The 25,223-nt window shown below is 43.3% G+C and overlaps 2 protein-coding genes across 16 annotated transcripts in view; one reads left to right on the top strand and one right to left on the bottom strand.

The window, feature by feature from the left end:
• EFCAB11 (EF-hand calcium binding domain 11) overlaps nt 1-6,605 on the bottom strand; it is a 74,709-nt gene extending 68,104 nt beyond the window's left edge. For all 12 annotated transcript variants that reach the window (XR_014788638.1, XR_014788639.1, XR_014788631.1 and 9 more), the window contains exons 1-2: nt 6,478-6,605; nt 461-556 (exon numbers count right to left, since the gene is read on the bottom strand). Coding sequence is in view for 8 of the 12 variants with exons in the window: in XM_084840968.1 (XP_084697094.1) it covers nt 461-556; nt 6,478-6,546 (165 nt within the window). In the remaining 4 variants the exon portion in view is untranslated. The remainder of the gene's footprint in view (nt 1-460; nt 557-6,477) is intronic.
• Nucleotides 6,606-6,798: 193 nt separating this feature from the next.
• The window catches only part of TDP1 (tyrosyl-DNA phosphodiesterase 1), a 46,652-nt gene continuing 28,227 nt past the window's right edge, over nt 6,799-25,223 (top strand). For 3 of the 4 annotated variants that reach the window (XR_014788630.1, XM_084840901.1, XM_084840919.1), the window contains exons 1-6: nt 6,807-6,887; nt 7,807-8,365; nt 10,346-10,389; nt 11,445-11,500; nt 13,896-13,992; nt 16,330-16,364. Coding sequence is in view for 3 of the 4 variants with exons in the window: in XM_084840901.1 (XP_084697027.1) it covers nt 7,813-8,365; nt 10,346-10,389; nt 11,445-11,500; nt 13,896-13,992; nt 16,330-16,364 (785 nt within the window). In the remaining variant the exon portion in view is untranslated. Of the gene's footprint in view, nt 6,888-6,996; nt 7,202-7,806; nt 8,366-10,345; nt 10,390-11,444; nt 11,501-13,895; nt 13,993-16,329; nt 16,365-25,223 lie in introns of all 4 variants that reach the window. The other variant, XM_084840911.1, reaches the window with a different exon arrangement.

Below are 25,223 nucleotides of genomic sequence, written 5' to 3'. Positions count from 1 at the left end.
ACAGAATGGAGTATGCTAGAAGAGGGTGTGGCTGACTGACTAGGACACTCTACCCTGCAACATATTGTTGCAAGTCCCACTTTTCCATCACAATGATGGATATCAAAGTAGTAAAAACTAAGGGATCATTTAAAGTTATCGTGCTAGAAATAAGGGGTATTTATTATGATCCTATAGAAACCTGACTTATAGAAACACTGGACATATCTACTGTGTTCTATTGGGGCGGGATGTTGTAGCTTGGGACACCCCTTTGAAATAAGGGACATTGGGAACATTCACAATGCAAGGTAGGGCCGATTTGTTCATTCAACTTTTCCTATAATTTGAAAAAAAATCTTTTGAAGACTTTAAGTTTTTTAAACTATCTAAACTGCCAAAGTTTTAACGCACAATCCTATGATGTTTAGGCAGAAAAAAAGTCTTACAGTCCCAGCATTCCCCAGCCTCAAGACAGTACCTTTGAGGGTTTATAGCCAAAAAGCATCACTACAGCAACCTTGTAGTCCTCTCTGTTTAAATATCCTTTGTTGTCTTCATCACATGCCTCAAATGCCTAAAGAAAACAATGATGATAATGATGCTTTAAAAACAATAACTGGTCAACCATTAACAACAAGCAGCCAAGAACTATCTTGAACTATGATATTACATATTCTTCCGCAATCTTAAAGTGCTTGGCAAAAAAAAGCTGTAGGTAATCAAATTTGATAGCACGTGTGTCAAAAATTATCCTGCACGCTTTACAAAACAATTCACTGCCTAAACTCTAATTTGGTATCTGAAATTCTGTTTTAAAAGCCTGTGATCTTCAAAGCAGCTCTCGGGGGGGGGGGGGGGGAGTCACAAAAAAATTTCAAAACTTTTCTATGCCGCTCTTTAATTCAATGTTTCCATGGCATTTTACAACACCACAATAAAAGGTAATAAAGCAAAACAGGGATCTAGCAGCCCAGAGAAGTTTTTTGCCTTTAACCTAGGAGTGCAAAACTGTTTGGGGTGGGGGGCTGGACTGCCCCACATCCCATGGGCCAGATGACTTCCTTGGTGTGACCCCCCTTTTTTCTCTTTGCGCTGGAAGGAGGCATGGAACTGTGCCTCCTCCTGGTATGGAGAAAACCCAGGCCACCCTGCACCCCAACAGGGATACAGGGAGCCCTGGGCACTGGGACTCTTCTGCACACGGGCAAATCCCACCACTTCTCATCCCTGCCACCTCTGATCTTCGAGACAGCAGCAGGGATGAGAGGCAGCAGTGGTTGGGACTCACCTGCATGCAGGGAAGAGTGGCCTCTCATCCCTGCTGCTACCTCTGAGTGGTGGTGGGGGTTGGGACTCACCCCACGATCAGCACAAGAGAATCAAGCCCAGGCCACCAGGCACCCCTGCTGCTATCTCCAATTTGAGATCGGCAATAACAACGTGGGTTCCCCTGATGGCTCATACCAGCACGGGAATCCCTAATGTCATCTCCTATCTCAGATCGGGGGGATGCCCTCCAAGGGGTTTCCTCCAGGGGGCGAGGCTTGGAACCTAAGTCCCACACCCTGGAGGAACTCCAAGAGGTGGCACAGGCTGGATTGGGGTGCCCCATGGCCTGGAGGTTCTGCACCCCTGTTTTAAAGCCACTGACATGGCCGAAGTGATGTGGGAGGGAAGGTAGTTAGAGGCTGCCACTGTTAAGCAACAGCCAAGGGAGCGGGCCCTCCATACCTTTACCAGAAGGAGATGTCAAGTGGCAGCCAAGGAAACACGTGGCTGTGGCAGCACTGTGGAGCTGCACCACTGCTGACTGGCCTAGTGCACTCCGCATGGCCTGACATCAGTGCCTTGCACCCATGTGGAACCTAAGTGGTCAGTCAGAAGCTACACTGCCCCATCTCACCTCCTGCCTCACATCTCCCAAGACATGGAGCTCCTTCGCCTTGAGCAGTTTGCATCAGTGGTTCTAAAGGCAAAAATAGTGTCCGGATTCCCAATTTGACAAACCTAACCATAGCTCAATATTATGAAGTTCAGATCAAGAGAACAATGCTAAAAAAAAAAAAAAAGGGCCTAAAACAAAGATACACTTTTAGTGCATCTTCTGTTTCTTTCTTCAACTACTGCTGACCTTAGTTCTTTCAACAGCCACTAAAGTAGCCACAAAGAATAAGAAAAATGCTGTCAAAAGTAAACTTGAGTTAGACAACAGCAAGATATCAGTAGTTCAGAAATACTCTTAATATACTTTGAATGTATATAAAAGATAATAGTAACCAAGACTAAACGTGAATCAAGTAACTGCATTTCTCATTAAACATTTGGATCAGTGATCGCTGCTTCTTGGTGTTATATTTGTTATACCATCATGTAGCAACATGCTTATGAAATAATCCAATCAGAAATGAGAAATGCCAGATCAACTACTGATTATCACTAGAAGCACTTTGTGGAGAAAACTGTTAATGAAATGCATGAACAAATTATCAGGTCCTGGGAACACACCAGGACTACTTTTAGACTGTTTTGAATACCACCATCACCCCGCCCACAACTCAACTAATAGCTGTTGGAATTTTAATGCCTAGATATCATCTATAAATACAACAGAGATGGTAAGCCATTCACAGCAAGAACAAGAAGCAATTCTCACATCCTAGATAACCCCCAAACAAAGAGATATCTAGTTCTAAGCATTCACTGAAATTCTAATATTGGTATGTAGTGAATATTGGTATGTGCAAATCAAATACAAGCTTCCTAACTGAAATAATACTTGAGCAAAGGGTAACCTCTTGCATAGACAGTTTTTAAGAAGGTGGAGGGGCAAACATCTTCCCAAGGTCTAAGGTTACCTTCTCCAACTGGGTGCTCTCCAGATGTGTTGAACTACAACTCCTATCATCCTGGGACCAGTCGAAGGCTATAATCCTAATCACACATATTGGGAGTAAGCCTCACTGAACACAGTGTGACTTACTTCTGAGCAAACAAGCAGAGCACAGGATGGTTTTGTAGGTCAGAAAGTCAGTCTTATATTTTGTTTTGCCAAATTCCCCACTACAGCCTGCTGTTCAATAGCCACTGCCATCCCACAATCCATTCCATCAACTCACACCTTAATTTACTTGGAACTAGTGCCTTCCATTTCTATGTTACAAGTATTCATTTGCCACTATTAGTATTTAATATTTGCTTACCCCTAGCAATATACTAAACAATGTAGAAAACAGAAAGCTGTGGAACAAAGATGGCAGGATATGTAATGTGACATATTGCTCCCAGAGAATGGGGAAGTTTTCAAATATATCAAAAGGCAGATACAATTTAACAGGTCACCTGAATTCTTTGAAAAGGTTCCCAATTTTTTTCTTTGAACTCTGATGTATGCATGCATAAGAGTTTGCTATTATAACTTCCCTATAACTTGCTCTCACTCTTGCATGTATGAGAAAGCTGCTACACAGTTACACCACCGATTTATGTGGATGAAAGATACTTATTGACCTGGATTGCACGATCACCACAGCACACCATGGCTTATTTAAATCATAGTGTCACCATGGGTGAACAGGTTGTCAATTTCTGCCCTCGCTGCAGCTACTTGTGTTGTCTGAAGCCAGCAAGGGTGGCTTGTTGGGGTGGTTAACAAACCACGCCACAACCCTAAAACAGGCCATAGGTTCTGTGCAGTTTGTTAATGAGCCCAATAAGCCACCCTCGCAGGGTTTGGACATCACAACAAGCCACACTCAGTGAGGGTAATTTGGGAAACCAAGCCAGCATGCACGGGGGTGGCTAACAAGCCACCGTGGTTTATTAACTACTCCTCTGTTATGCAAACTGGGCCATTATTTGATGAGTTCCATTAAAAACATGCATGGTGAAATCAGTAGTGGAGCGGCTTCCCAATGACAAAACAAGAACTCAATTTGTCACCTATATAAGATTTTGAATCCATGATTTTGAAAGAATCAAAGTGAGTTTCGTGTGACTGTGATCATGAATGTCATCAGATGTGATTTTATTAGCCCAGTTCACATGATTGGGGCTGGGGAAATTATTTCCCCCATCACATATGCCAGGAGAATTAGCATCATTACCCTTTGAAGTACGGCTGGTCATGTGAACCTGGCCAGGGTGGCTTGCTGCCATGGGTAATAAGCCACCCAGAACCCATGGGCTGTTGTAGGGTTCTGGGTGGCTTGTTACTCATAGCAACAACTCACAAGCCATGCTGCCATGGGTAATTATGCTAATCCCCCTGGCACATGACCGGCATGTACAGGGTGGTTAACAAGCTACCATGGCAATCGTGTGAACTAGGTCTATTATTTCTTGCAAACACAGTTTAAAAACAGTCCCATAAGAATACTGTATTCCTACAAAACTTCTTATGTTCAGCACCTTTTCTCAGCATTTTCAGATAACCCTCATCCCTTTCCCAAAGCACAGACAAGATAAGCCTAGAAGACTGTTAACAATCTGAGTTAGATGTGCAGGATGAAGGAGAAAGGAAGCAGACAACCTGATAAAGGAGTAGTGAAATTGTAGTAAGGGAAGGTCTACCTCTGTTAACTGCCCCACTTATTTACTTTCAAAGAAGCCTTCAACACTATATGAATGAACAGATCCTTTCCAATCTGGGTTCAGGCCCAGTATGGGGGCTGAAACATCTTCAGTGGAGGACATACACCAGAAACTGTTGGTTCTGCTGAACCTGTCAGCAGCATTCGATGCTATCTACCATGGTATCCTTTTAGGGTATTTGGTTAATATAGGATGGGGCCACCTTTTTGTGGTGCGTGGAGGACCTGTTTGGGCTGGAAGGTAGGTTATAAATGTTTTAATAAGTAAAAATAAATAAAACAGCTGCATTTTGACTGCATCTTTTTGCTTTGTTCATTGTAAAGAAGACTTTAATAAAAATCCCAAAATCTACTCTGGAAATTGTGGAATAAGAAAAACAACTCTGTTCCCGTTTGCTCACTTATATTAGGAGGAAAGGAATGAGATCAAAACCCCATTTGTTTTTTCATTCTTCTCACCTATATCAGCCTTGGATTCACATCTTAAACACGTGAGTATATCACAGACTGAAAAGAATCCAAGATCTGCTGTTACTTTGCCATTGACCTGAACAAGGCTTCTCCCTCAGTTACCTAGGGTGGCAATTTGTGTATATTTACTTGGGTGTAAGTCTCAGGGACCTTTTCCATTGAAGGTATTTTTGTAAGCCAACTTGCTTACAGGTGTTCAGAGCAGGGTATATCCTTATTAGAAGAGGATCTCAAGAGCCTCTTGTTGAGGGTGAAAGAGGAGAGTGCAAAAGCTGGTTTGAAACGCAACATTAAAAAAACTAAGATCATGGCATCTGGCTCTATCACTTCCTGGCATACGGAAGGGGAAGAAATGGAAGCAGTGACAGATTTTACTTTCTTGGGCTCCAAGATCACCGCAGACGGTGACTGTAGCCATGAAATTAAAAGACGCTTGCTCCTTGGGAGGAAAGCTATGGCAAACCTAGACAGCATAGTAAGAAGCAGAGACATCACCTTGCCGACAAAGGTCCGTCTAATCAAAGCTATGGTTTTCCCAGTAGTAATGTATGGCTGTGAGAGCTGGACTATAGGGAAGGCTGAGCGCCGAAGAATCGATGCTTTTGAACTGTGGTGCTGGAGAAGACTCTTACGAGTGCCCTGGACTGCAAGGAGGTCAAATCAGTCCATCCTAAAGGAAATCAACCCTGAGTGCTCATTGGAAGGACAGATACTGAAGCTGAAGCTCCAATATTTTGGCCACCTAATGTGAAGAGAAAACTCTCTGGAAAAGACCCTGATGCTGGGAAAGACTGAAGGCAAAAGGAGAAGGGGACGGCAGAGGATGAGATGGCTAGATAGCATCACGGATGCAATGAATATGAACTTGAGCACGCTCCGGGAGAGAGCGCAGGACAGGAAGGTCTGGCGTGCTATGGTCCATGGGGTCACGAAGAGTCGGACGCGACTGAACAACAACAATATCCTTATTAGGGGTGCAATCCTATGCATGTTTAGACAGAAAAACTGCTACAACTTCCAGCATTCCCCAGCCAGCATGGCTGGAGCATGCTGGGTGTTGTAGGACCTTTTTCTGTCTAAACATGCATAGGATTGAGACCTAAGCCTCTCTGCAGCTGTTAGGGCTCTTAGAGCCCGCTTTTGCTGTCCACCTGTTAATCCCCACAGCACAAGAGTATAATTTAAAAGCACATGAACATCCGCGATGCCAACAGATTTCTCAAGAACAAGTTTATACAACCAATGACTCCCAACCAGAAAGAAGCCACCACAGGACATGTCCCCTGAATGACCCTCTCGGCCTGACCTACCTCACAGGGTTGCTGTAAAGATAAAAGGAAGCAGGGGGGGGGGAACCACCATATCCTCCGCCTTGAGCTCCTAGAAAGAAAGCTAGAACATTCATCTCTATCTCTATCATCAGCCACCCACCTACCTTAACCCATCGCTTCCGGCGACACTCATCGCCGTCGCAACTTCCACCTTTCCCCGCTTCTTCACACATTGCTAAAAACGGCGGCGCCTCCAACCGGCCTAAACCCTCCCATAGCAACCAACCCACTCAACTTCCCCTTAACAACCCAAACGCCGACTCTCGTTGGTTAGAAGCGCAAGGAATGACACGTTGGTTGAAATGGGCGGGAAAGAGCACTTGGACCCGCCCCCCCTCCGCCCCGCCCCCCCTCCGCCCCGCCCCCCCAGTTTAGCCGGCGGAATCATTGGGCGTCCTTAAGTGTCAATCAGGCCCTCAATTCGAGAGCCAATCTTCCCCGGAACAGGAAGCTCCCCTCAGAGGGCCGCCTGTTCATTTAGGGTTGTCTGTCCACGCTGCCTCGAAAGAAGGCGGTAGGCTTAAAGGGGAAGGGCGGGATTGGGGGGGGAGCGGGAATCCTCCTCCTGCTGAGGCGTTTGTAGGAGCACTTCTGTATTATCTCTCTTCCCGTCCTTCTTCCAGGCGCTGCGGCCTCTTGAGGTGTTTGCCTTGCAGAGCAAATTCCTGTCACAGGAACGGCAGTATTTCTGTTATAAGAAGAAGCGCCTCGGGCACTTTCCTTTCCGTTTCGGGAAAGCCGTTGTCCGCACCAGGGAGGGAAGAGGTTTCCGTTTATAGAACGGGTTAAACACGACCCCCGCCGCGCGCTTAAAAAAAGAAAGAAAAGGCGAGTTGAGGCCTCTTCTCAAGCAGCTTAATTTTCCTCAGCCCAGGAAATTGCACCAATTTACCCGCAAGAGACCTAAGGCCAACAGGTCTATAATTTTCCTGGCCCTATTTATTTATTTATTTATTTATTGCATTTATATCCCGCCTTTTTTCCTCTTGCAAGGAACCCAAGGCGGCTTACGTTATCCTCCTCTCCATTTTAGCCTCACAACAACAACCCTGTGAGGTAGGTTGGGCTGAGAGACTGTGACGGGCCCAAAGCCACCCAGTGAGCTTCCGTGGCTAAGTGGGGACTAGAACCCGGATCTCCCGGCTCCCAGTCCAACACTCTCACCGCTACACCAAGAGCCCTAGAGGACTCTTTTCTAATACCTGAGTGGTTGCCCTTCCCACTTTGAGGTGAAGGATGAGCGGGTGCAATCCAGATGCAGGTTCAGCATTTTGAGGAGGTGGGGAGGAGAGAGTGCGTGAGTTCCAAATATAGTGTGAAGTTTTTTTGGATGGCTCTGGAGGAGAACGTGTGAAAAAGCAAAAGGTTTGACACAGTCATGCAAAGGTGGGAAAAGTAGCTAACTCTTTTTTCTTCCCTAACTCTTTTTACAGCCTATCATGTCTCAGGAAAGTGAGCATGGGAAATGGACAGTGTCGAGTAGTGATGAGAGTGCAGATGAGCAAGCTGGTCACGAGAAGCCCTCCACCTCATTGCCCCAGCCAGCTGGGCAAGGTGAAGTTAGGGGCCCCCATTACCCTTGTTCAGAGGCCAGGAAAGCTGCTCACAAGAGAAAATCTTCCCCATTGAAACATAACGATGGAAGCTTTCCACCAAAGATGCCCCCAGCCCCCAAACAGAAGCCTTCTCGAGAAGGTTTAGGTTGGTGCCTTTCGAGTAGTGATGATGAGGACAATTTCAAAGGCCAGCGAGGGAAAGGAGAGGCAGCAGCCAAAGTCAGCCAGGAGGAGTCCTGGGCTCCTGAGGAGCCCTGGGCTCCTAAGGAGCCAGCAACAACTCATAAGCTTCCGCTGAGCCATAAGTCTGCAGAGCCCTCTGACAAAGTGCAGGATGCTTGGGATCTGTTGAACGGAGAGAACCCTTTCAGATTCTTCCTCACTAAAGTCAATGGAATTAAGTCAAAGTACAATACTGGAGCCCTCCACATAAAAGGTGAGTAATATCAAGGCAAAAATCAATAGAGGAATGTTCTGGATGTTACATAAGAGCTGCTATTGCAGCTAGTATATATAGGCCAAAGCAGTGCGATGCGGGAAGATGTGGAAGTCTGCAGAGGCTACTTCGTGGTTAGAAAACTGGCCTGAGTTGTACATGCATGTATGTTACTTGCTTTATCAATATGCAATGACTGGCAGATGATAGTGTAAACAGACTCCATTGAAAAGTATGTGTAGTAAATGATATAAAAGTTCTATCTGGTATTATATCTGTGGTGGCTCATCCACCCATGTGTTATCATGTGATGTTGCAGTCATCAAAGTATTAAGCATGCATGTCTACTGCCCTTCTGTATGTCCAAAAGGGAGTAGGTTGATGGGAACATGGGACAGGGCCTTCTTTATGGTGGTCACTCAGTTGTAGAACTCTCTCGCTAAGAAGGTTAGACTGAACCCTTTGTCTAGATTTAGATGAGCCCTTAAAGCCTTTTTCTTCCACATGGCTTTTGAATGATCTTAAATGTAGTAGCTGTGCTCTCTGTTTTTAAAAACTTATTTTCACAAGGTGGATAAAAAAAAATATTTTTTTAAAATCTGATTGATAAAATTTAAATTGGATTTTTATTTTTAGGAGTCAAATGAGATATTAAATTTATCTCTCATTTAAAAAATAACATAGTTACAATTAAGTCTCGTCAAACATGCTAAATCTACACTTACTTTCATAAAAATGAATTAGGGAGCAATCCTGTGCATGTTTAGACAAGAAAAACTCCTACATGCTGGCTGGGGAATACTGGGAGTTGTAGGACTTTTTCTCTTTCTAAACGTGCATAGAATTGTGCCCTTAATGGGTCTGTCTTACATCTGTCAGTCAGATATGGGTATTCATTTTCGCTTTTCACCTCATGAAAATGGCTCTGTATAGCCTAACTATTGCCTGTGCTTTTGGACTTAAATTTTTGTTTGTCTGACTAAAGTCACATATGCAGAGACACAGGCTAGATAGGATGATTGTCTTTCTGTCTAACTCCTCCTCGGCCCAGGTCCATCACCACAAGATCACAGAATAACAATGTAGCATGGTGGATAACAATGATTGAGGCCCATAGACCACTAGCAGCTCCTTATTACCTCAGGTGTGGCTTTCTGCCTCTCTGCATTCACTCACTCTTTTTGCAGTAGCTGCTCATTCTCAGCAGGGGCTGTCTAGTTTTGCCTTGTTATTTGCTTTAGCAGTAGGCTGGCTGCTGTGATCTGGGCTACCAGAAGACGCTTTGTGGGCAGGGAGTCAGGAGACCTGCTGCTCCTCAGCTGTAAGGTGGCTGATGGGAGGGGGAGAGGACAATGCAGGAGCAATAAATCAATTATGGTAGCGGGGAGCAGCCCAAGAGGAAAAGAGCAACATGATTGGCCAGCTGCAGTGGTGCAGTGCTGAATCGCAGGAGGTGGAGGTGAAATTGAATGCATGGGTGAGCAAGAGAGCAACATGGACCTGCACTGGGAGATTTTGCAGCACTGAGTAGAGCAGAGAGTATGAGAAAAAGATCCATCCCAATCCAAGGATCACATTGGATTGGAACTTGCCTACCTGGTCACTGACGGAAGATGCTTTACTTGGATCACATGGATGGGGAGGAAAAGCCTAAAAAGGTGTTGCTGCTTGAATGGGGAATAGGAAAGGAGAGGCTCCACACAGTCCAGGAAAGATCCCCAAGTGGCTTCGGTGGTGGCAGTGCCTGTAGCCAAAGTGGATCCTGCTTGAAAAGATCGCCGCACTGAACTACGATTTAGTGTTATTCTGAACATATCCATCGCCTGACAATAATTAATATGGGGTAAGCTTTTCTTTCAGTCACTTGTCTCAATGTGAAAGCCTTGACTTCGACTTATGAATGATGTTTTTAAAAACAAATTAGCTGATACCAATTTTAATAAGAATGCACACTTACAATCTTTCTAATTTGTATAACAGATATTTTGTCTCCCCTTTTTGGATCTCTTGTATCTTCTGCTCAGGTAAATTTTGTATATTTATGTTTCCCGTTTAAAATATAGTGCAGTATCAGTCATTCAGCTACCAATTGAAACTGTGAGAGCATCTGAAACAGCCTTCTGGAGATGAATAAAAATTGTAACTAGCCCTGTTGGTGTATTAGAAAAACTCTAAAAGCTATGGTAGAATTTTGCCTTCATTAGGGTTGCAGAAATGGTTAGTTTAGCATGTTGTCCAAATCAGCGATCCCAGCTTGTTGCACTGAGACAAGCTAGGATTCATAAACCAAGAACAAACCCTGATTTACAATCCTGGCTTTTAAGGAGCACAGCAACTCAGGATCCCCAGTTTGGACAGTATGCGAAAACATTTCTGATTTGTTTACCTGCTTGCACTAGCAGGAGGTTCCCAGAATCCTGGCATACCGCTCTATGTGATCATAGCCGGTTTTTGCTGTTCTAGATTGATTTTTTGCTTATGCCCCAAATACCCATCCACATGTAGCCTACATTTCTACATTGTTCAACTGAAATGAAGTGTGCCAGTTGAAATCAAATTAGCACACCTTGTATTTAATAAATTACATGGTAACCATAGGTGAAGAGGAATTCCATGGTGGTGAGTGAGCAAGCTGGTCGATGAGAAATGGATCTCTCCATCCCTCCTCCACCATTTTGCTTTGTTTCTCTGCTGCTAAGCCTGTCCCTCCTCCACCAGGTCATTTGGTAGAAGGCAGTTTATTGGCCACAGAAGAACAAATTGCAGACTAGTAACTTTTGTGACCTTATTTACAAAACTGAATTAACATGTAACAATAAAATCTTAGGCATGTCTTGCATTTTTAAGATTCTACTTATATGGACGAATTTTTTTTACTTAGTATGTATTTATATATGCATAGTTGCCATAATTAGGAAATAGAGTTCTCTAACTGCTTAAAAATAGAATTCTAACTGGGGTGGGGGAATCTTGTAGAACAGTATTGATCAGAAAACATCACTCAGTAGATGTTGCTTTGGTGAAAAGGCATTTCCCCCTCCACTTCTAACAATTATTTATTTTTCTTTCCATGGCCAAGTTTAACTACTGTATAGATGTGGAGTGGCTTGTCAAACAGTATCCAAAAGAATTCAGGTACATACTTTTAAGAGTTCACCCTCACAGTGATTCACTGTTTATGATCCTTTTAGCAGACATTAAAAATGGTCTAGGCTTCTGCTTCATATTTCTGATACACACTATCTAGTTTACCATTATAGTTGGTGTTGTGCGATTAAGTGCACAATCCTATCAAGATAGACGGTCGCTTCCAAACTTGGAGGCGACCGTCTATCCAAAGCAAGGCAAGAGAGGCATGGGGGGGATCTTTCCCTCCGCGCCTCTCCTGCCCTGCTATTTTTTGCTAGACAGCCATTTTCGGCTTATTTGCATCATTTCACATGATAATAAGGTTAATATAATTGGGATGTTGTCCACATACTGTGTTCAGATTCAGGGTATTCATCACTTTGATGCAGTAGTTGTTATATAGAAGGTTTTGTGGTTTGTTCTTATAATAGATCGTAACCCATTTTTCTGACCTCAAATGTTTGTGTAGCTGTTTGACAGCAATATGGAGTAGTATCTATGATCTCTTAAATAACTGGGCAAACACCAGTTATATAAAGGTATTGGGTTCTCAAGTGACATTTAAGTGTTTGAGAAACAAAGTTAAAAAAAGCACTTATATTTGAACAGCTTAAAATACATCATTAAAACAAGAGGTAACAATCATATCTCCTATTTCTTGGAACCGTTGTCGCCCCTACGTTTTACTGAATTTCATGTATTTTCTTAAATGTGAAATCCTAAGTACAGTGTTCTGCAAAGTATTAGGTCTCTTGTGTTTAACTAGACGCTTGTTCCTTAAGCCTAGTGCAGATTTAATGTTCTCAATCTCCTAAAAGGAGGTTTGATCTCCATAAGCTTGGCTGTCAATGTGGGAAGCAGGATGCTGGATTAGATGGACTCTTTGGGCCTGTTCAGATGTGCATGGGAGGAGGGTGGTTAGGGTAATTACAGAGGGGGGGTAGCGAAACAATGTCTTGCTTGCTCATCACATGACTGAGAACCACGTGGCACTGCATGGTTCTGCTCCCCCCACCGTAGTTACCTGGCAGTCTTCCTGGCGTGGTTACCGAGCATTCCATCGTCCTTTGCGGTGTGAACAGGTTCCTGCTTCAGTGGCCGAAATGGCTGCGCAATCATAGAGAAAGCCCACAGCGGCTAGAGCTTTGCCCACAGTGGCAGATGCTCTAGCAGGTGGATTGTATGGTCACAAGCCTGAATGTCCTCCAGAGCCTGTTTTAACCACTGGGAAGCCTGCTGGACAACATGGTAAGCTATCCCGGGGGCCCTTAACCCTTTTGCAGGTGGGTAGTTGGTGAGGGTGGCTTACTAACTACAGACAACATGGTTTTCTCCCCCCACACATCATATGAAACCACTGTGGTTAGTGGAAATTTCCTAACCATCATGGCTTCACATTACGGGTGAACAGGGCCTTTGTCTGACACAGCAGGGCTCTTATATTCTTAACCACAGTATTGCGTACTTCTGGATGAATGCCAACCAGACTCCCTTGTAACCAGGGTTTTCAAATCTGTTTCAGACTGGTTATGAAAGCAGTCCTGGTTCTAACCATGGTTAGAATAGGGATATGCTTCACCATGGTTAAAGCAAACTATGGAAGGGAGGGGAGGAACAGGAGTGAGATAAATTGCAGAGAGAGGTGGGAGAGAAGGAGGGTGAAGGAGCCTACAGCACACTCCTAATCTTCTAGCCATGTAAAGACGTTACATCTGTCCCAAGCCTTAGTGACTGCCTCCTATGCATTCAGGTGAATAACTGCTGAGGAGAAAACCATTTAAGTCTTGTTCATGTGTTTCATTTCTGCCTATGGCTTAAATAACATTTTGAATGCACCATGTGGTATCTTTCTATCTGGATGCTTCATTTCAGTGTTACAAAAATGGTTGTCATCTTTTCATCGAATAGTTCGGGCAATATCCAACATCATGCTGGTGCATTTCCAGGAAGCTAACATCCCTGCCCTCTCCTTCCCCCAGCAGAGGCATCTTCTGTAGACGGAGTTCATACTCACGTAAGGTGCCGCAACCTGATTTTGGAGGATTCCCCCCTCCCCACACTACAGCCCTTCCCATTTAAAAGGGTTGCCTGAGTGTCTGTATAGCATTTGGAGGGTGGAGCTCTGGGAGCTGCTGGGAGAAGGAGGGGGCAGGGAAGTTAGGTTCCTGGAACTCCCTTTCACCAGTGCAAATGTTGCCCTTATAAAACTGTAAAGTCCTTTGGGTTATAAGGGATGTTAGCAATGATCCTTGAGATGCATTTAGCAAGGGAGCGGGACATAGGAGGCAGAATATACTTTTAGGATATTTCTACTAAAGAAATTATGGATGAAAGTTCAACTAGAAGCTTGTGGAGACCTAGTCACCAGTGAATTGTCTAATGCAATTTCCTTTGTTCTAAGGGAGAAACCGTTATTAATAGTCCACGGAGAGAAACGAGAATCCAAGGCGGAGCTACATGAACAAGCACACCCTTATAAAAATGTCCGCTTGTGCCAGGTAATTACTCCTACCTTTTTCTCTGACAAAGGATAAGACATTCTGTAGTGCAGCTTACCAATAGTATACTCTAGAAAACATTGTATTTCTGATAGGATTTCTTTTAATCAGTAAATATTTTTATTTGATCTGATTTATTTAAAGCAAGTATTTGGAACATTTTTTTAGTCTATATTTATTTTATTTTTATAAGTGAAATAAACAATACCAACAACATAGTCAAAATCTACAGTTTCCAACGTAGATTAATTATCATAATATTAATGATAATTTTTAAAAAAGAAGAATTTTTTTAAAAGGATAAAAAATAAAAACAAACCATTTATTTATTTTAAGTAATATCATATCTAAAAATTTATTTATATGTGTAGACCCGCATACGCACATACACTATATAACACACAAAGGAGAAAGAAAACAAAAGTATGCAAACATTTAATCTGAAAAATTTCCCAGACATCCTATCAGCTAAACCCCAGACAAGACTTCAGAGGAAAAGTAAAAATGGCTAAATTCCAACTCGGGAGGCTGAGAAAGTTGGCTCCCTTGTTTTAATGTTAACACCAATGAGAAATGATTCAGCTGTGTCAGGATTTAAAAACGTTTTCATCTGGCCTTCAAAAAGAATGCAAAATGTAGCAGGATATTTAAAACTGCAGGTTGTTTTGCTTTCCAAACTTCTCGCTTTGGTAAATTGCCTTCTTCTGTCAGCAATTTCTTTTGTATAATCCAGAAAGAGCATAATCTTGTCATTTGCTGGTCCCCACCGTAGCTCGCCTCATTCTCTTGCCAGACGCAGAAGATAATTTTTTGTAGAAACTCATGAAAACTGAACAACAGTTCCAGAAGTCCCTTTAGTGCCATGTATTGAGCCAGGAACACGATATGCATGCTCAATATCCAGTAGAAAATCAAATGGCAAAACCAATAACTCATACAAAAGTTTATCCATAAATTCAGCCAAACATACATCAGCAGCCAAGTCTTTAATACCAAGAATATGAAGGTTCACTCTGCATGTAAAAGCCTCCAATTGGGAAATTCGAGCAGACGAAGTATTGTGAGACGCTTGCATAGCAGTTTCTTGAGCAATAACTCGATCTTGAAGCGCATTAAGCTTCGCTTCCATTTTTTGAAGAGAGATATGAATTAAATCCACAGCCCCTTGGAAGGCAGCAATTGAGTCCTGGATTGTTTCAAGCTTCTTTGACTGCACTGATAGCTGAAAAGACATAGTTTTTGTCAAAACAAGCAACTCCTCTTCACCTCCTAGCATTTCTAGAAACCTTTGCCAGGGGCGCAATTTGGGGGGGTAGGTGGCGTTCCCAGACCTTTTGTTTTTCCCTTTGATACTGCCATCCTCCACTTCCAGAAGCACAACAAGCAAGTATAATTGCAGAAACAGAAAAAAACAAACGTTTAGTTAGATTTAAGTGCCAGTCCCCAGATATTGCTGGTAGTTTAAATTCACAAATATTTTTTGGAACTCGTCAGTCTTGTAGTCTCCTAATTGCTAGGAGTTTCAAACAACGTTCAGTAGATGATATTCCAGCCACTGACCTTAGATTGCAGCCCTTCTGCAGCAGCGCAAAAGCAGCTGTTCTTCCAAGATTTCAACCAGCTGGTACTGTAAGATTCCCCTTTTAATTCCAGGAGAATTTATAAAGGTTTCTCACCGTTTTCATAGCTGTTTGAGATAAGCAGCCTGCAGAGCCCCACAGGTCACTACCAAGATGACATGGCTCCGACCGGAAGTCAAGTATTTGGAACATTTTTGGGTATCTCATTGCAAGTTTCAAATTAGCCAGTGATCTGCACAAAAGCTGTAATGTGCTTGCACACAGGCGTGTGTGTCATGTATTGGTTGGCATGCATAGTGAGTTGCCTGGTTCTGGTTACACAAGACCTTTTGCAAGTTGAAGAATATATTTGGATTATATTTCAGTTTCCCTTTCAGTAGGCATAGATGAAGCGAAAGAAAGGTCTTTCCCCCCCTAATTTTTAATGCTCTGCTTTCTCGTGGGAGCCTCCTTTCACCGCCACCACTTTCTCTATAGTAGGCTGTGCAACACTCGAGCGTCTTTTAGATACAACCTAAGCAACAAAGCTAACATGTAACTGTTGGTGATGGAGAGCTGCATACAAAAACTGTGGAGTGACTTTTAGAATTTGATGATGAGTTGGGTATAGCATTAAGAAAGATATTGTGCAATTTGTGTTGAGGCCACCAGGGAGCAGTAAGCTAAAGCAAAATACAAGTTTTTAAAATTATTTACGCTATATCAATAGAGTACCTGTACTGGAAAACATTTTTTTTAAATGCCATTCTTATTGTAGGCAAAGTTGGATATTGCATTTGGAACTCATCACACGTAAGTAATTTATAATATCTGGGGTAAAGCCAATTATGGAAGTAAGTGTTGTCATAAGTGCTATTTATGTCTCTATATAATAAAATAATTAAACACTCATTCTAACATGAACAGGTGCTGACAGTTTATATTTATAACTAGGATCCAGATAAGCCCATGTATATGCGCAAAATGCTTCCATGCATACAAAAGAGGTGGCTGACACCCCTTCCCATTATTCTAATGGCAGCCCCTCATGCCTCATGGGGTGTTATTCTAGGACTCCCCCCAACCTTTGGGGAGGGATTCTGCAAGAGAGGAGACTCTTATTACTAGCCCACTATTTTTACTAATCTCCTAACCACTCATATCTGTGTTTGTTAGTTAATTTGTGTCATGTTGATGGCCACAATTCGGACAAACCCCCAATTCACAAGAATGACCTCGAATCAACCAGGCAGAGAAGTCTCTATCACCTGGAATACAGTGCCTTCCCTGCATGGTCACATGGACATCCTTTGTATCTGGCCGCCTGTCAAAATTAAGTGGCTATTTAAACACTTGCTTTAAGTTGTGAGGTATGTGGGATTCCTGTGTTTGTCCTATGGTGTTGTGCGCTAACTATAGTCTTTTGAGTCAACTCATCTTTTGCAACAGCAGTGCATTAGAACAAAGAATGGTCCTGATCCTGCCACCATGGGATGAAATCCAATGATGTAGTCCTGTTGATAGAACTACTAACATCAGTAGAACTGGGAAGGGGTCACTTCCCCCTCTCCCCTGCGTATCCTCAAAATCTGCTCCGGGGGGTTAGGGGATCCTCTAGAGCAGATTTGGGGTGGTGGGAGCAGGGGCTGTGGAGGGGACAAGAGAGGGAGAAAGTGCCATCGTGTGAGCAGACTTCTGCGGAAGATGAGATTGTGCTGTAAATGTTACTGAATTTCCCAAACCAGTTTCACTGAATCCCAGACTATATATATATATATATATATATATATTGAATAAAGTTCATATTTCTTACATTTTCCTGATTAGCAGCAGTAAAACATTTATTTAAACATAGAAAGCATTACACTTTGCAACCGGAAATACTTTGAACAGGAAATACTTGTGAGGATGAGACAGTGAGTCTCTTCTTCCCCTCCCTAAAGCCATAGAATAAGCTAGATAGCCAGTTGGCCCATTATAGAAAGCAGCATGTTGATTAATAAAGCAGTTCTTGTCATTAAATATTGCAAACAGATACCTGTTTATCTGAGTAAAGTTTAGGTGAAGGCCATTGCCCTATGTTTAGTTGATAGAAAATGCTAAATATTTGGCAAGGAATGGAAGAGCTACTTGGTGCGTTTTCTGGCTTTTTGAAGTTGAGCACCCAATGGTGCCCATTGGGTGCTCACCCATTTCATATCCCAGACTATTTCCCCCCTGTTCTAAAAGCTGTTTCCTAAACTACACGTGGAACTCCCGTTTGAGTAACTTGGATCTAAAGCCTCCTTAGGTGCATGGTGGTAGAATCATGGTTCTTTGGGTCCTGTCCTTGTTAGAATTAATTCTGTGGAGGCTGTTTTAATACAGTGAAGAACATGGAGATGTTTGGCAACTTGTTTTGTCATTGTGCAGGTCTTTGCAGCTATTTGAACAACGTATGCTTCCAAAAAACCTTCAACTTTTGCTCAGGCATAGTATTTCCATAATATTTCAGGTCTTGATTTTTTGCTGTGCAGTATAGCACACAACGAACCCTTGGTTAATTGCTTTAATTTTTTAACTTTATGTGCTTAGAATGTTAATATTATGTGTTCTCTTTGAATGAGTCAGCAGTGTGAGCTGGGCATATTATTTCTATGGCACATTTTCATTCTCAAGTGCCAGTTTCTAAGGCAACCTAGCTCTTCAGGGGGGAAAAAAGTCAGAGCGACATCATATGTTTTCTGTGTAGCATTTTGCTGTAATTTACTTAATGAAAGTTTAAAAATAAATGACACAGAAAATATGGAATATACACAGACAAGAAATGACACTGTTAGACCTAATTTACAAATTGAACATTTCCTTATTTATTTTTGCTAGATGGCCATTTTATTTATTTATCTGAAAGATTCATAAACCACTTTTCAGAATATAAAAGCCCTCACAAGTTGTTATACAATTTTCCAAATAAAACATAATATGTAAAATCATTAAATACATAAAATGAACAGTCCAAATTAATGCTAGGGATATCAATTAATAAAATGCGAACAGAAATAAGAGAGTCTGAATTTTTAAAAAATGAATAAAGATGGATCTGTATAAGCGTCCAGAAGGAGTGAATTACATAAATGTGGGGCCAATACTGAGAAAATCCTGGGTTGTGTTTCCACCAGTGATTTATTCCAGCCTGGCTATGGGGGGGGGGGGGGTCTCTGTGTTTCCATGACATCGTGGCCATTCAGCCCCAGCCCCGCATTTTATCGCTGAAAAACCGCTGCTTCTGAGACTGGTTATAGTCTGACTTTTCCAGCTTACTGCAGCTCCATTACTGACCTGTTTCCACAATTGCACTGGCTCCAGCATCATAGTCCTACCCATGGGGCGTGTAGCCCAGCCTTTGTGGGTGTGTTGCTCTGACTTCAGTGACCCAACCCTTTCCCTCCCTGTTTTCTGGAAGTTTCATCGCCATTTTGGAACTTTTAAAACATCATTGAAAATAAGCACTAGAACACAGCCCATGACCCCAGTCAAGGGATGGTTTCTCCCATTGTGCTGAATGAGGCTTGCCCTCTCAATGACCACAGAAATAACAAAGAAGCCTCTCAGTTGACACCACACATATCAAAGCCCTCAATTCCTTAAATGCAATTAAGCATGATCTCAAGGCTTCAGTCCATTGCCTTAGGACGTAACTCCTTCACAGCTTCCATATAGAGATCCTGTGAGTTAAAATGGGGACCACTTTCTGTCTCTTTTCCACAACAAACCCATTAGCGTTTCCTCAGAAGTAACTCCCATTGTGGTGGATGAGGCTGAGATTCCCCATTAATTGAAATGGCACACATTAAAGCCCAATTCCTTAAATGTGTTTAAGCAACCAAGCGAGGCTCTGATGAATTGCCTTAGGAAGAAAGTACTTCGCAGCTTCCTGCGGGTTACAGTGGGGCTGGATTCCGTCTTTGTGTGTACTACTCTCTTTACCACAACAAAGCTGTTAGTGTCTCCTCAGAAGTAACTCCCGTTGTGCTGATTGAGGCTTGCCTTTGAATGCCTACATCAGAATTTCCAGAGATTCCCACTCAATTGAAATGGCACACTTTTAAGCCCAATTCCTTAAATGCGATTAAGTCCGATCTTGAGGCGTTGGTCCATTGCCTTAGGACGTAACTCATTCACAGTTTCCATATAGAGATCCTGTGCGTTAAAATGGGGGCTGGTTTCACTCTCTTTCCCACAACAAACCCATTACTGTCTTGTCAGAAGTAACTCCCATTATGGTCAATGAGGTCCTCTGGGTTGAAATGGGGACTAGTTTCCCTCTTTGTGTTCTCCCCCACTTTCCCAGCACATGCATATGTGTGTCTAGTCGGAAGTAACTCCCATCGTGCCCAGTGAGGCTTGCTCCTGAAATGCAGGTGCATCTGGACTTTCAGGGGAAAGGAGAAATGGGAAGAGAGGGGGAAGGCCTCTCTTCACAGCAAAGCTGATTCTTTTTTAAAAATCCTGTACTCCTCCATTAGCTTCTCCTTCCTTTGTCCTGGAAACACGACCGAGGAGGTGGGAACATTGATGAGGTAATCAGACCCAACCCAGCCTCCACCCAGCCATCAAGAAATTAATTCGATTAGAGCTCAGTGGAAACAGCACAGAGCCCCATGCTACAGCGATGATAACTCAGGACTTCAAGCACTGTGTGTCAGGAGTGCCCTAGCTGCCTCTTAAAGTCCCCTCCAGTAGCCAAAACAGGACGCAGACAAAAGGGATTCTTTCCAAGGCTTTATTCCTTTACAACTTAATGACTCTTTCAGATGCTAATTGCCAGAGACTAAGCAAGGAAATGCAAAGGGTATCTTAACAGAGTAACCTAAGCTCCATGTATGCAGTTGGTCCCCGTTTGAAGGAGAAGGGCGGGAAAGCCCTGAAACTTATGGGCTAGGAGGGCAGGCTCCCTTACCCATGGGGCATTGGTGCGCAGCCATTGCCATAGCGCCAAGCCGGCTGAGCACCTCCTCTCAGCACCCTCCACCTCGCGCCTCTGTCTGCGCTGGCACCTTGTGTCTAGCAACAACCAATCTCCCGCTCTTTCACTGCCAGGGTCACTATCTCTCTCAGGAATGTGAGCAGAGGGGGCCTCTCTCTGCAGCTGCGTCTCTGAGAGATGATCGGGCTCCTCTCCCACAGGTTGTGGCTCTTCCTCAGAATCAAAGCTGCTTTGGGGCTCTATGGGTTCAGTTCCAACCCTGACACTGTGGAAACTGGAAAAGGAGAAGATGTGATTGGGGGAACATTGCAACAAAGTTGCAAACAAAGTGAAGCCAGTAGTGTGGAAACATGCCCCTGCTCTTTGTATCCATCAATCTAACATCTTTTAATGCCACGCCAGGGCCTCTGATATTGATCTCAGTATATAGGCAGGTTTGTGCAGGTATTCCTTCAGATAACCAGGTACCAAACCATTCTGGGCTTTAAAGGCTCAAACCAGCACTTTGAATTGGGCCTGGAAACAAAACAGGCAGTCAGTGTAACCAGTATAGAATCAGTGTAATATGTGCCACTTGCTTAGCTGCCACAAGTAACTTTGCTAAATTCTGTACCAACTGACATTTCCAAACCATCTTTAAAGGCAGCCCCATTGAGAGAGCATACACTCTTTCAGATACTAATCACTAGCAACAAAGCAAGGAGCAGCACTGGGGAAAGTTAGCAGGGTAGCTTAAGCCCCAGGTAAGGCAGTTGGTCCCCGTTTGAAGGAGAACCACGGGGAGACCCTGAACTTATGGGCTAGGGAGAGATCCTCCCTCTTTCCCTTGGGTCCTCGGGACGCGACCGTTGTTTGCGTGCCAAATGAGCGCTACGCCTCCTTTCTGCGCCTTCCATCTGTCGTTGCTCCCTTTGTCTACGCCGAGCATCCAGCAAGCCCCCCTCCAGCGTGCTCTCACTGCCAGGGTCACTATCCCAGGAATGCTGGCAGGAGGAATCTCTGCCAGCTGCTGTGCTTGTGAGAGATGAGCGAGCTCCTCTCCCAAGGATTGCTGTTCCTCCTCAGAATCAGAACTGCTCTGGGGCTCTGTTGGCCCAGTTTCCACCCTGACAGCCCTACCCACAGTACTTGAATCTCATCAGGTTTTAGCTTTAGCTTGTTTGCCTTCTTGCATCCCAAAACTGCTTCCAGACACCTGTTCAGAACTTCCGCCATCTCTCTAGGATTAGATGAAGAAAGGTAAAGCCATATGTCATCCAGATATTTGTGCTGTGTTATCAGAACTGTACATATGACATCTTCCAGTGGTTTCCTGTAGATCAGGGGTAGGCAACCTCAGAGGGTCCGGGGACCAATTTCTGACCCCTAGAACCCACTAGGGGCTGCAATCCCTGTAAAAGAATAATACGCTACAGTTCAGTATTTCCACTATTCCAGTCTAGTCTAGTTGTTACTAGGGCATGGATAGCCATGGCTGTCTAGGAGGAGTTGCCGCTGACGCACCAACTGAAGCTGTTGGAAGGTGCTTCATGCGATGAACAATAGAGCAAAAATAGTCCTTAACAAAAGGTTAAGAAAAATATATACCTCAAAATAGTATTTTAATATACATGAATACAAATGTTATAACAATATAGCAGTGATAAATATATCAATATGAAAAATTAAAAATTAAAACCTGAATATCTAAAACCTAAAAACTAACATAATAAGCCAAATGGGTTTTGACAGCTGTCTTCATCAGTGGCCTAAAAGAACTACAAAACACATGAAACTCAGCACTGGCAAAATATCAAACAGATAACAGTTTAGAAAGGCAGCCAGTACTCACCACTTGGCCTAAACACTAATAAAGAGTCGCTTCCGACTCTTCGTGACTTCATGGACCAGCCCATGCCAGAGCTTCCTGTTGGCCGTCACCACCCCCAGCTCCCCCAAGGTCGAGTCCGTCACCTCCAGAATATCATCCATCCACCTTGCCCTTGGTTGGCCCCTCTTCCTTTTGCCTTCCACTTTCCCTAGCATCAGCATCTTCTCCAGGGTACCCTGTCTTCTCATGATGTGGCCAAAGTACTTCAGTTTTGCCTTTAATATCATTCCCTCAAGTGAGCAGTCTGGCTTTATTTCCTGGAGTATGGACTGGTTTGATCTCCTTGCAGTCCAAGGCACTCTCAGAATTTTCCTGCAGCACCACAGTTCAAAAGCATCTATCTTCCTTCGCTCAGCCTTCCTTATGGTCCAGCTCTCACAACCATAGGTTACTACGGGGAATACCATTGCTTTAACTATGCGGACCTTTGTTGTCAGTGTGATGTCTCTGCTCTTAACTATTTTATCAAGATTTGTCATTGCTGTCCTCCCAAGAAGTAAACGTCTTCTGATTTCCTGGCTGCAGTCAGCGTCTGCAGTAATCTTTGCACCTAGAAAGAAAAAGTCTGTCACTGCCTCCACGTTTTCTCCCTCTATTTGCCAGTGATCAATCAAGCTGGTTGCCATAATCTTTGGTTTTTTTGAGGTTTAACTGCAAGCCAGCTTTTGCACTTTCTTCTTTTACCTTCGTCATAAGGTTCCTCAGCTCCTCCTCGCTTTCTGCCATCAAAGTGGTATCATCTGCATATCGGAGATTGTTAATGTTTCTTCCAGCGATTTTAACTCCAGCCTTGGCTTCATCAAGCCCAGCACGTCGCATGATGTGTTCTGCATACAGGTTGAATAGGTAGGGTTCAACCCTGCCATACTCCTTTCCCAATCTTAAACCAGTCCGTTGTTCCGTGGTCTGTTCTTACTGTTGCTACTTGGTCGTTATACAGATTCCTCAGGAGGCAGACAAGATGACTTGGTATCCCCATACCACCAAGAACTTGCCACAATTTGTGATGATCCACACAGTCAAAGGCTTTAGAACAGTCAATAAAACAGAAATAGATGTTTTTCTGAAACTCCCTGGCTTTCTCCATTATCCAGCGGATATTGGCAATTTGGTCTCTAGATCCTCTGCCTTTTCGAAACCCAGCTTGTACATCTGGCAATTCTCGTTCCATGAATTGCTGGAGTCTACCTTGCAAGATCTTGAGCATTACCTTACTGGCATGTGAAATAAGTGCCACTATTCGATAGTTTGAACATTCTTTGGTCCTTCCCTTTTTTGGTATGGGGATATGAGTTGATCTTTTCCAATCTGTTGGCCATTCTTGTGTTTTCCAAATTTGCTGGCATATGGCATGCATCAGCTTGACAGCATCATCTTGCAAGATTTTAAACCGTTCAGCTGGGATACCGTCATCTCCTGCTGCCTTGTTATTAGCAATGCTTCTTAAGGCCCATTCAACCTCACTCTTCAGGATGTCTGGCTCTAGCTCACTGACTACACCGTCAAATCTATCCCCGATATTATCCTTCCTATACAGATCTTCCATATATTCTTGCCACCTTTTCTTGATCTCTTCTGCTTCTGTTAGGTCCTTGCCATCTTTGTTTTTGATCATACCCATTTTTGCCTGGAATTTACCTCCGATGTTTCTAATTTTCTGGAAGAGGTCTCTTGTCCTTCCTATTCTATTATCTTCTTCCGCTTCTGCACATTGCTTGTTTAAAAATAATTCCTTATCTCTTCTGGCTAACCTCTGGAATGTTGCATTTAATTGGGCATATCTCCCCCTATCACTGTTGCCTTTTGCTTTCCTTCTTTCTTGGGCTACTTCCAGTGTCTCAGCAGACAGCCATCTTGCCTTCTTTGTTGTCTTTTTCTTTGGGACGTTTTTTGTTGCCGCCTCCTGAACAATGTTGCGAACTCTGTCCATAGTTCTTCCGGGACCCTATCTACTAAATATAGTCCCTTAAATCTATTCTTCACCTCCACTGCATATTCATTAGGAATATTAGTGAGCTCATATATCTGTGGGTCTTCCCTATTCTCTTTGATCTGATTCTAAATTGTGCAATAAGAAGTTCGTGATCTGAACTACAATCTGCTCCAGGTCTTGTTTTTACCAACTGCATAGATGTCCGCCACCTTTGGCTACAAAGGATGTAGTCAATCTGTTTTCGGTGTCGACTGTCTGGTGAAGTCCATGTTTAAAGTTGTCTCTTAGGTTGTTGGAAGAGAGTGTTTGTTATGCACAGTGAGTTGTCTTGGCAAAATTCTATCAGCCTATGCCCTGCTTCATTTTGTTCTCCTCGACCATGCTTGCCTGTAATTCCAGGTGTCGTTTGACTACCCACCTTAGCATTCCAGTCTCCTGTAATGAAAATAACATATTTTTTTGGCATACTATCCAGTAGTTGCTGCAGATCCTCATAGAACTGATCTACTTCTGCTTCTTCAGCATCTGTGGTTGGGGCGTATATTTGGATCACTGTGATGTTAAATAGCTTACCCTGAATTTGAATTGAGATCATTCTGTCATTTTTTGGATTGTATCCAAGCACTGCTTTAGCCACTTTATCATTAATTATGAAGGCTACTCCATTTCTTCTGTGGTCCTCTTGATCTGGTGGTCATCTGATGTGAAGTGGCCCATTCCAGTCCATTTCAGTTCACTGACACCCAAAATGTCTATATTTAATCTTGACATCTCCCCAATAACCACGTCCAATTTGCCCTGGCTCATAGATCTTACATTCCAGGTTCCTGTGGTGTGTTGATCTTTAGAACATCGGATTTGTCATTCATCACCAGCACCATCGGCTGCTAGCCGTCGTTTCAG

Source organism: Heloderma suspectum, chromosome 1 (genome assembly GCF_057233095.1).
Source record: "Heloderma suspectum isolate Gila_16-S chromosome 1, 16-S_ref, whole genome shotgun sequence".
NCBI lineage: Eukaryota > Metazoa > Chordata > Lepidosauria > Squamata > Helodermatidae > Heloderma > Heloderma suspectum.
The sequence above is the reverse complement of the archived record's forward strand: the minus strand, read 5'-3'. Positions and strand labels throughout refer to the sequence as shown.